The sequence below is a fragment of the Euwallacea fornicatus genome, chromosome 5 (genome assembly GCF_040115645.1).
Source record: "Euwallacea fornicatus isolate EFF26 chromosome 5, ASM4011564v1, whole genome shotgun sequence".
NCBI classification, from domain to species: domain Eukaryota; kingdom Metazoa; phylum Arthropoda; class Insecta; order Coleoptera; family Curculionidae; genus Euwallacea; species Euwallacea fornicatus.
In genome coordinates, this window is record NC_089545.1 from 2,573,421 (window position 1) to 2,585,672 (window position 12,252).

General features: G+C 35.6%; 1 protein-coding gene across 1 annotated transcript; it reads right to left on the reverse strand.

The window, feature by feature from the left end:
• Positions 1 to 64: 64 nt before the first annotated feature.
• Positions 65 to 11,646, reverse strand: LOC136339033 (ATP-dependent helicase brm-like). Its single transcript, XM_066281954.1, has 23 exons — positions 11,510 to 11,646; positions 11,026 to 11,223; positions 10,671 to 10,805; positions 10,407 to 10,558; positions 10,143 to 10,346; positions 9,756 to 9,881; positions 9,321 to 9,606; positions 8,852 to 9,021; positions 7,983 to 8,748; positions 7,704 to 7,931; positions 7,248 to 7,456; positions 6,809 to 7,177; positions 6,459 to 6,693; positions 6,092 to 6,233; positions 5,870 to 6,036; positions 5,663 to 5,811; positions 5,246 to 5,476; positions 5,023 to 5,190; positions 4,729 to 4,848; positions 4,452 to 4,669; positions 4,056 to 4,182; positions 3,888 to 3,998; positions 65 to 3,680 (listed from the first exon to the last, which is right to left on the reverse strand). The coding sequence occupies exons 2-23, from the start codon at positions 11,183 to 11,185 to the stop codon at positions 3,492 to 3,494; spliced, it is 4,662 nt and encodes a 1,553-aa protein (XP_066138051.1). The 5' UTR covers positions 11,186 to 11,223; positions 11,510 to 11,646; the 3' UTR covers positions 65 to 3,491.
• Positions 11,647 to 12,252: the final 606 nt, after the last annotated feature.

A 12,252-nucleotide genomic window follows, 5' to 3' on the forward strand; every position in this document is an offset into this window, starting at 1 on the left:
ATAGGAAGCGCTGAATCACCCCGTACATCAATCTATTTATGGGTAAAGGAATAAAACATTACAATCGTATACATTTCCCTTTATTAGAAAACGAAAAATGGATACGTTCATTTGTCTATGCTGAGATAGCAGGCCTTGTGAAGATAATAAAAATAATTCTCAACAACACAATGATCAAAGGAAGCACATTGTCACTAGAAGTACTGCAGGGCATGACTAACAACTTTTAGCGTTGCTCAAATCGTTTGACATGAGTCACCCTAACTGACGAAGAGTTTTGCCACTGTTACACAGGTGATGCTCGAAATATCCCATAATGTGGTTTCTTTGACTATTGTGTTGACAATTATTATTATTGCCGTTACAAGGCTTCCTACGCCAAAATAGACGAAAGGACCTATTGCATTCTCCTTTTCATTTTTTCAGGCCAAGAAATCTATCCTTTTCTTGCTTATTAGGAAGCTACTACATCCCTGCAAAATACGATACGGAATAACTTATTATCTACTGTATCTTTGACCTTTACTGTATTAACACGTAAAACTAAGATTCCTATAGAGGATGGCCCAACCTGAAACCTTTCAAGTTTGCTTATTAACAAAACTCTTTTGCATTTCCTTCACTGATACTACAAGGTTATGAATAAAATCCATTTAATATTTGCATTTTCTAAAAAACTAGTGAATTTTCAAGGCTTCGTATATTCTAAACGAGGCGACTGAATACCTAAAATAAAACATCAAAGTATAGGCATGTTATTTTCTATTCCCATTTAAAATAATGGAAACTAGAAAGAAAAACACTTTCAAATTTTGTCGCTAAGATGTTTTCCTGGCAGTCACGCTTTCTATTACATTTTTTATGGACCACCCTATATATAAGAGTTATGACGACCGGACCATTATGGGCAGTGAAATTGAACCGAACTACGTTTAAGCCATCTATATGACATAATATCCTTGCTTTGTATACACGTTGCAACCTGAACTTGTCTATTTTAATTTTTTAAACACAAGAAAGGTAATTACATAATAGAAAATTACGGCTATAAGCGTAAAAAAAAATGTTGAATTGTACTGTCGCAGCTCTCTTGCGTTGAATAGACACCCTGCTAAAATTTTAAGACTGGAATTTTTAGGGTTTACGCATAAGTAGATATAATCAATACGAAGTAATGAAATCACAAAATTAAAGTTTGCAGGTCGCTATGCGATCGTTCGATTGATTGCAATTGATTATTACAAGTAGATAGAGGATGAAATTGAGCATAAATAGTCACAAAATAAAGCAGACAATTGAAGAAATTAAGCAGAACATGAGGTTGGGTTTTGAACTATAAGTCAGAGATAATGTGAAGTAAATAACATATATAACAGAAAGTAAATGGATAAAAAAACTTACCCATTTCTGGTCAAAGCGAATGTAAAATCGTTTTCTGCAGGTGCAAAAGTGAGCTTGCTTTACTCTACTTGTGCATAAAAGCTAAAAATTCCAAATTTAAACTACTTGCAAAAAATAAATCTTCTACAGTAAAACTTGTTTAATACAAGGGACATGAAATACAGCAAACCGATCATTTATAACGAGCAAATCTGCCTGACTTTTGAGTCTTCGTATTAAGCAAATTGTACTGTATTTATTTCAACTGATAAAACTGATGAATACCTATGATCCAAAATTAACGGTTAAACTCATTTGAAGAAAATTTAAAAATAATTTGCAAGAGAAATTCCATGATTTACAGATGCCATCGACAGGTTAAATTTAGACTTCAGTCCATGTTATTAAGTCGTTAACATGGAATTACATTTGAAATTATGTGCAACCAAAACATTAAAATTCAAAGCATTCAAATCAATGCTGCAATGGAATACTACTACAAGTACAATGTGAAAAATAATTATTTCTGCTGAAATTCACTTTAAAGCAAATTTTAGTTGGACATTTAAGCAACGAATTTCATAGTCAAATTGCTTAAAATGTGATTCTAATTGGACAGACTTTAGAATCGAATAAATAATTGTAGACCTCGCCAGGGCAAGCCTTCGAATGTTGGCATAAACTCAAAGAATTTTAATTGAACATAAATTTTGACACTCTAGTGATCTTCAGAGTACGCTGGCCTCTTAAAATAGGTAGAAATTTGAATAAAACAAGCCAAAAACTAAAATTCGCAGTGTGGCCTCTTCACCGGGTCGAACTTAACTCACTTTTTTCCGAAAACTATAAACGCTACTTGTACCAAACACCAACGCAAATTTAGCATTGAAAAATGATATGACTCATGTCATAAACTGTCATTCTTCAGCCGTTGAGGCAAAGAATTTTTAGAGGGATTGACACATTTTACATACTTACATTTCATAAAGTTTTGGTGACGTTGATTTTCGTTTTTTCATTATCTTTTCTTGGTTTTGAAGGCACTAACAAATTTGTCATAGAAACGGCAACAAAGGTTTCGTCCGAGGTTTTAGTAAAAGGTGAATGTTATTCGCAGTTACTTTTAAATGAAAATAATATGAAATTCCATTGCACCAACAACTCCTCCTTACGTCTGAAGTATTGTTGGCAAACGAAATTAAAAAAAAACCTTCCCGACTTCCACTTATTTTCTCTCAATACGTTAAGTTCATTCTTTCAATTTGTAACAATTTAAACAATACCATTAGAAAATCACGAAGAAAGTCAAACATGAAATGGGAAATACGAACAAAGTTAATACATCACATGTGCTGAATGTGCCGAATTCTTGTTAGAGATGTTCGTTCTGTTTGTTCCTGAGCGTCCTGCTGGTTACGTTCGTTCGGTCTAAATCGCCCAATGGTGGGCCCACACTTTTATTACTTTCCTTTGATGTTTTACCAAAATATCCGGTTTTTGAATGAATCATGACTCGATTTTAGACACAGAAATTTAAACATTAATTTGTTTTCACATTTTTCGTTTGTTCCAACTAAAACTTGCTACTCACGTAGATTACATAAGGCTGTAGTGGCTAGGAACTTCAGCTAAGGCCTAATGATACTATTCCTAGATTACTCACACGAGTTGGAAACGCTTAGGAAAATTATGGATTACTACAGAAATTTTGTCCGCTAATAAAAAAATGTTAATGAACTATAATTGATAATAATCAACCTAAAATTCATCTAAAATTATTAAATTACTAAAAAATATGATTAATCTAATAATTGAATGAAGACCGAGAAGTAAAAACAATGGTTCATCTGTAACGTATTTTTTGTCAACCTCAGAATTCTAATGAGATAGTTCGGAAGGTAGCAAAAAGAATAATTTTATATTTAAGATCAATGATAGTGGTGGTTGGTTTATTAATAAATCCTTCAGTTCCATGAATGACAATACACCTTGAACACCGAAATTTCTAGAACCCCATTATTTTCTTGAGGATAGAAAACGTCAATGAAAAAATTTGAACGAGTTTAGGACAGAACCTAAAGTACTTCACGTCTCACCCTTTAATTAAAATACTAATCATCATCATCCTCATCGGAAATGTATTTTTTCGCGCTTCTTTTCGGCCTTCCACGTTTCCTTTTTTCTTTTGGCTCTTTGCTAGTTCGCTTTTTGGGCGTGGGATCAACATCGTCATCTGAGTCGTTTTTGTCTTCGTCATCTGAATTGTCAACTTCAATTTTGGCTCTTGCATTTGAAAACACCTTTAAATAAAACATAAAATAAACCGACAGAAAACGTTAGGGTCGATAATCAATATTTAAACATTCAAGTAAAAAGTATAGATATTTGGGAAAAATAAAACATACAAATTTAACGAAATTGAGTTTTCTAATTGTTAAGTTAGAATATCTTCCAAAAACAGAAAAATTCAAAATACTTTCGAAGTGTCCCGACGTTTTTAAACTTACCGACTGTAAAACGATACTATCCTCATGGATTAACGACGCTTCCTCGTTAAAGATCTGGGCGTTTTGACATAGAAGCATAAAGTCTCGCTCCAAATCACTGAAATCCGAGTACTGAAAACAAATAAATTCAGAAATACCCACAAAAGAAATGTAAAAACAGGGACTTACTTTCCCATCATCAATGTACAGCATAATTTTATTGATATCTATGGGTTTCTTGATAATGGAATAATACTCTGGATATTCTTTTCGATTGGGTAGTTTCATGAATTGGTCACTCAATTGTCGTTCATCTCTAAATAACAATTAGAAAGTTTAGCTGTGGACGGGAACGATGCAAACTAGACAATAATGTATTTATAAGCAATTATAATTAAACGATATTTTATGTCGCATTTGCTGTCATATACCGGCGAATTACAAAATTTGTCTAATATTCGTGCCAGTATGAGAGTTAGACATAAAATGGCTATAATGACCCGTTTACCTATAAACAATGTTTGGGAAAAAAAAATCCCAATTATGATTTTTGGTTCCTATATTTTTCTGAAGTTTTCCACTCACCGGTCAGTATAATTTATAATAACGTTCATCAGTTTCTTCATTTTTTTCTTCATTCTGGCCTCACTTGCCAGACCCGGAACCTTCCTCCTGCGCTTCACAGGCGCTTCCTCTTCATCCGAATCCTCCCTCTTCCTGCGTTTTCTTCCACCGCGTCTCTTTTGCTTCAATTTTTCTTCTTCCTCCTCCTCTTCGTCATAATCACCGTCTTCATCTATAGCCTACATGAGAATTATTGTAATTATTAAGCAAATGGAGTTAATATAAAATTGTCATGTACTTTTAGCCATTCTTTTTCGGTTAAACTATCAGCATAATCTACTTCTTTCCTTTGCCTGGTGCCTCTACCCAGGAGAACATCATCATCTTCAAACTTCCAAGTATCAACTTCATCGTCATCCTATAAGCATAAATTAAATTAGATCCAAGAAGCATGAATACTCTTTGCCGGGTAATACAAAGAATAAGATATAAACGATATTCCAACAGATTTTATGAACCATTACTTCAACTGTTGGTTTTGAAAAGAGATGGACAAGTATATTCTCTATCAGCTGGCACATGAATAACTTACTTTCACCAACCAGTCCGGCAGCTCATCTTCTTGGATCAACCTGTTTTTACCCGTTTTAAGTTCCTCAAGTTTCCTTTCCATATCCATTTTTTGGAATAGTTGAAACTCGTCCTCGTTTCTAGCAACCATCTGGTTTACAGTTTCATCATCGGGCACTTCATTTTCCTCCTAAAACCATCGAAAATATTGCTGGATATAAAATTTAAAAAAACTTCAGTCGAACCTCGTCATCTGTGCCATCATTATGCAATATGCTTTGCAAAAACTGCTGTCGCTCTGTGCCCGTGGACTTTTGATCAAACATACCGGCTTGAATTACTTTCTCATCCATGGTTAATTTATAACGAGCGGCGGCCAAAATTCTTTCTTCAACAGAATTGACCGTCATTAAGCGAAGTACGCGCACCTCGTTTTGCTGACCGATACGGTGGGCACGATCTTGAGCTTGCAAATCCTGTTAAACAAATTCAATTTTAAAACACAAAGGTATTGACGTATTTTGGATAAGTCGTCTCATATTACGGGACCTCACTTCGGTCGGTTTTCAGATTCTCATTCAGTACATAAAAACTAAGCATTTCCTACCAGTTAAAAATTAATTTATTTCCTAAATTATATAACATAAGAAAAGTGGTATTACCTGATGCGGATTCCAATCTGAATCAAATATAACAACAGTGTCAGCTGTTTGCAAATTTAATCCCAATCCTCCAGCTCTGGTAGAGAGTAAAAATAGGAAATATTCACTGTTCTTGTCGTTGAATTTCTTCAACAGATCGCCTCTATCCTCTGAAAATTATCAGAAAAAATATGTATTGACAAACATAGAGACAGACAACCATCTTACCAGCTTTGATAGTTCCATCTAAACGCAGATATTTAAATCCCCTCCAATTCAAATAATCCTCCATAATCGTCATAAGCTGCGTCATTTGACAAAACAGCAACACTCGATGATTTGTTCTTTTAAGCTTAGGTAGAATTCTGTCGAGTAGTTCAAACTTGCCAGAAGCTCTGACAATTTAAGATACAAGTTAGTAGATAATATAAGATATAGAAGGACAGCTACCTGTAAGTGTCAGGCCCGCTCATAATACCACCAGGAATACCAACATGCTCGCAATATTTCTCCTCAATATTTTGGAACATAAAAGGGTGGTTACAAAGCTTTCTCAGTTGGACGATAGTGTTCATTAATGCTTTTGATCCTCCTATAAGAGGAGAAATTGTGGGATATATTACCGTACTTTAAAATGTATATGAGTTACGTCAATGTGGTGCAATATTTTCGACAACGGTGATTTTTTTGCATCCACTTAATATTGATAAATAATTATTCATGAAAATTTAATCAATATTTTTATTTTTAATAACGGCACTAATTTATTGGAGTGACAAGGAACACGATCGAATTTTCTTATAATTTGTTTTTTTACCTTTGCCCCTGGAGGCATGCCCTCTTTCAGATCCGTCTGTCAATAACACTCCTTTACTCTGCATGTGCTGATAAAGCACTCGCTGTAGCCCAGACATATCACATTTGATGATATATTCCACCTTTTCGGGTAATTGAGATTCGACTTCCTTTTTCAAACGTCGTAACAAGAATGGCCGAAGCACTTTATGTAGACGACGAATGATGAGAATGGTTTCTTCTTCATTGAGTTCCACCTGACGAAATTTGACAATAATTTGAGATGGTTTTTCAAAGTAGATTATCATAAATATTTTGATTAAATAAATTTTCAGAAATATGATAATTAATGAAATCCTAAGCTCTTCTTACCTTTTCTCCCGTAGTGGCAAAAGGAGCATTAAACCACTGTTCAAAAGTGGAACAACTCTTAAAAATCGACGGCAATAAAAAGTTCAATAAGGCCCACAATTCCGGCAATTTGTTTTGTAGCGGGGTACCAGTGAGAAGTAAGCGATGGGGTGCTAAATAGTGAGTGTTTAAGACTTGAGTAAGTTTGCAATGATGGTTCTTCATCCTGTGCCCTTCGTCGATGATCATGTACTTGAACGGAACTTTCGACAACACGCTCTTGTCCTTTATAATGTATTCGTAGGTGGTCAAGAGAACGTTAAACTTGGCCGCGCGCATTTGGCTTTGTATTGTGCGACGAATACCTGGGGTTCCTTTATAAGCAATAATCTGTTTGAACAAAAAATATTCTCAGTTAATATAAACAGAAAATTTGAAGATATTTTCACTATTTCCATACCTGCACAGATGGAGCCCACTTCTCAAATTCTAACATCCAATTCGACATTGTTGACAATGGCACGATAATCAAAAACGGCCCGTTCACTTTCTTCTTTTCCATTAGATAAGTGAGCAAAGCTATAGTCTGAATAGTTTTTCCTAGACCCATCTCGTCGGCCAAAATTCCATTCAAATTGTTGTTGTATAATGAAACCATCCATTCAAGACCTAAACTTGAAAAAAGTAAAACTTACCTTAATAGTTCTAGACCTAAGATGGAGTCCCATCGGGTATTAAGACGAAACTAATAATATTTCCTACAAAGTTATTTTAAATTTTAGAACGAAATCGACGTACTGATCTTATTCACGAAAACATCAGGACGTTGAAAACTTAAATTTAGATCTGAACAACGAATTTTGACAAAAAAATGTGTTTATCTTTCTACTAGTCAAGTCTTCCGATGTCAACTTGCCTTTAACTTGATACTCTTTAAGCTTTCCATTGACTAAAATGGAAGCTTGTTCAGTTACAATCTCATGCACTGTATGGGCAATGGAATAATAAGTTTGTTCTTCTTTTGCGTTCCTTTGGTATTCGTCGTCTTCGACTTTCGCCTTTTTGATTATTCTCGTACTCTCATCTTCTTCTCCGTCTTCACCATTTCTTGATTTCGCGTCATCATTTTCTTCGTTTTCATCATCTGGACAGTTTAAACGTAATATTATTTTTTTCGGGCTTCCAAATCACTCACCTTCATCGTCAGAATCTATCATTTCCCAACCCGGGTGTGTCTTCATCCATTCCGGCAAATCTCTGAACGTTGGCGCATTTTCTCCTTTGAGCTTCTTTCCTGTCGCAAGCTCCATAACCGTCACTTTCCTATCCGGTTCAAGCATGCGTAGCTGACGTTTCTTGCGTCTTTCTTCCTCTTTCTTTTTCTTCACTTGCTCGTCTTTGTGTTGGCGCACCATTTCAGTTAAACTGGCGATGTATTCGTCAGTTTGGGATAAAAGGAATGCTAATCGTTTGTCTTTCTTTTGATCAATCAGCTTTCTGTACCCTTCTTCATCTTCGGCCATCAACCTTCTCATACGTTCCTTTTCAATTCTTTCTTGCTCCTTCTTCTGTTCTCTCTCTGCATTAGCATGATAATTCAGTATTGCCTTATTTACTTTAGCAATCTTTGCCTGCGTTGCTTTATGGAATTCCCTGAATTCTTTGGCGTGCTGAAGCACAGAATTCAAAAATTCTTGGTTCTTCTGTCTGCGTTTTCTCTCGGCTTCTAATTTCTGTTGTTTCTCCAACTTCTCCGTGGCCCTGGCTTCTCTTAAACCTTGACGTTTCGTCCGTTTATAAGCTTTTATGTTTACCGCGGTTTCTAACGTTGTATCTCGTCTAATGCAACTGAGAATTTCACTTCGTAACTGCCGTTGAAAGTTTAAACAACGGAGAGCTCGCAGTTCAATTTGAGCATGAAGGCGAAGTTTGTCACTTATATCCGAAGGAAGATTGCTCACCTAGTAAAATATTTTTATACAATGAACCATTACCAAAGTAGCTCAAAATCTAAATTTATTGTGAACGCGGTTAAAACGCAAACTTATTGATAGATTACCCTACCTGCTCAATTCTAGCAGCTATTCGGGCCGCCACTCTATTTTCCCTCTCTTGCAACAGTACAATGGGATCAATACCGCATGGTTTAGGCAAAGTGGTGATCCTGGCTTGTTTGGTAGTTACCAACTGACCACCTGGTCTTTGTTGAGAAGGACCGGGTTTATTTTGATCTACTAAAGTTTAAAAAAAAATGGTATTCAGATGTAAGAATGATATTGAAACTTTTCAAACATTACATATGAAAAGTCAATAGGAAATGTCAAATCTCACAATTTTAATCATTTCAAAACGTTACATAAATAAACGTTGATTTCATTGAATTGTACTGCTTTATTCCAAGATACAATTACGGTGCCAGAAATGTTTTCCCCACATTTCTAAATATGTCTTTGATATTAGGCCGCGCGTAAGAAATAGCTGCTATTGTGTTATTTTACATAGTGTGCGGCTTCAATTAGTAAGATCACCTTACCTGGAACTTCCGCTGCTCCCTGCGCAGGTTGGTCTCCGCTTTGACCCTGCTGAAAAGGACTAGTCGGTGGAGTCGGAAATTGCCCAGTTCCATCAGGTCTTTTACCCTGTAGACCCATTAACACTTGGCTCGGAATCGGCTGATTCCGAGCCAGACACCTATAGGCCATAATTTGATTGCGAAGCTGATTCATTTGAAAGGAAGTAAATACTGCATTGGCTTGGGCTTGCGCTGTGCGCGCCCGCAAAGCCAAGAGTTGAGAATATCTCTGGTCGTCTTGCATGCCCTGAAAAATTTTTCTTCGTATTTGCACCAATACCAAAACTTGTATTTGTCAATAAATGTCTAAATATTATATAAAAACATAACAATTCATATTCAACAAAAATATAAATAAAAGAGTTTAAAATCATAAAAATATGTCAATTAAAATACCTTTTCCTCCATTGTATCAATCGCTTTTTGCAAGGCATTTAAGTTTTCAGACGACGGTCCTGGAGGTCTTGGTAGTTGTCCATGAGGACCTGGTGGGGGCTGTTGAGGCCCAGGAGAGGTTGGGTTCTTTAATAAAAGAGAAGTAAAAACTTTTTTTCATAAAAGTTTTTTATGGTTGAGCAAGGTTAGAGAAAGAATATTAGTAGAGGTCATTCTCACTCCTCTTCATGAGATATTAAAATCAATAATAAATATTTACTATATGTTTCTCACATAAAACACTTTTAATAGACAATTAACATATAGAATGCAGAATTAAACAAAACAAAGTTAATGTAATGTTTTTTGTTGTGTTAATTTCTAAGAATAAATCAAGAAACTGTTTACCTGTCTACCCTGCGGTGGATATCCAGGATGACCTTGATACGGCCCCTGTGGCGGCATTCCTGGATGAGGGGGCGCTCCACCATGTTGAGTAGGGTGACCTGGATATTGGCCAGGAGCTGCTTGTGGATGAGGAGGATAGCCTTGAGGAGGCTGTCCTTGAGGTGGAATGCCCTGGTGAGGTGCTGGATGCCCTTGTGGGGCATGCTGTGTAAAATATTTAAAATACACAATCAAGTACTTGGACAGGTGCTAATATGTACCAACCTGGGGATGACCACCTGGAGCACCTTGAGGGGGATGACCTTGTGGACCTTGTTGTGGTATATGACCCTGTGGAGGTGGGCCGTGACTTTGTGGGGGTATGCCATGACCCTGCGAGGGTGGAGGACCATGGCCTTGATGTTGTGGTGGCCATCCTATATATACAAGATTTTGAATATAGAAAATATTTTAAAAGTTCATTGACATTATGTTATTTTATATTTTTTCATATCAAAGTGAAAACATCATTAAGTAGAAAATCTGTACCTTGATGATTTTGTGGTGGAGGATATCCTTGCTGTTGGGTATGATGTGGTGGACCTTGCAATGCATGTGGTGGCACATGCGATGGTGGCCCATCAGGAGGAGCATGACTAGGGTATCCACCATATTGTTGATGAGCTATAACGTTAAATGGCAATTTTTAAAACTATATAAAAACCTAAACTAAAACATTTTTTACTTCAAAAGTGTAATTTTGGTGTACAATTTTATGATAATTTCCTCATCAACAACTTAAGACTTTAAATCTAATATTTTTCCTAAAATCTTTTAACACTGATTAGAGAAATAGATATTGCTACATATTGTTTTACAATAATTCCTTTGGCAGTTTACTTACATGCATTTGGTGGTCCCTGTGGTGGAGGAGCTCCTTGAGGGTATGGGCTTTGCGAAGATGCTGGTGAAGGAGGAGCGGGGCTGTGTGATGGTGGAACACCCATTGGACTGGGAGCTTGTGGAGGTGGCATTGGACTGCTGGAAGGAGATGGACTAGCCATCGTCTATTTCACAGTGTGACTAATCCGACTAGTCCTGTCTAGCAATGATGAGTAGAAATAAGTCTATGGTCGATGTTGTTTTTGAGTAAATAAAAAATGAAACTACATAAAATCATTTTTGTCATAAGGAGTTTTACACAAATGGAAATAGTTTATTTCGAGTGATAAAAGAATCTTTTAAATTTAAGCTAAAAATTTTTGTAACAGTATCCAGCGCCCAGCTACATAATGCAACTGCAGCATGGACTAGCATTGAGTATGCCTATTAGTGGTAACTTAATTGGAGTTAGTAGAACGAATGTGGAATATTTTTTAATTACTTACTTGACTTGCACTCAGTGCGAACTATCCCAGAAGTATAAAGATATTCAAAAATCAGCCGTAAATTTTAGGAAAAAGCATTAGGAAAAGAGAAAACAGAAAACACCAAACAATACTCAATTTGATATGACAATTGACGTTTCCTACGGAGTCAACGTCCGCTAATTCAGACAACTAATGTGATTAAAGAGCCGTAATTGGAAATGTGGCAACGTCAATATATATTGTCGGCCATATTGGAATACTAATTTGTACTGTACGGAGGCATAGATTGAGAATAACAAGATGTACAAAAAAGGTATTCTTAGGCTGAGCTTATAAAATATCTTAATTCTTAATGATCCTTTAGATGCGTATTACTTGCTTAGTACTTAGTATCTAGAATTATTCATGATTTTAATTTAAAAAAAAACGATTGAAAATTTCAAATAAATTATGGAGTGAAAGTATTTTTTAAAACGTTGTGGTAAGTTAAATGCTTAGTTTTATGTTAAATATTATAATACCTTGCAAGGATTAATGTGTGTTTTTCCAGCATTCGCTAAGAAAACAGGTTTGGCATGAATTCTCTTAAAAGACTTTTTTTACTCTCACCGCACAATGTGTATATTAACATTCCTCAAAGTTTGTGTAACAATAATGCCCAAAATTCACTATTTATTTCCTTAGGAAGGTATTTGGAAACTTGTAAAAAAAGTTAATTAAAGAAGTTATATTAATTGTCTGGAAAGTATTAACTAGTTGAA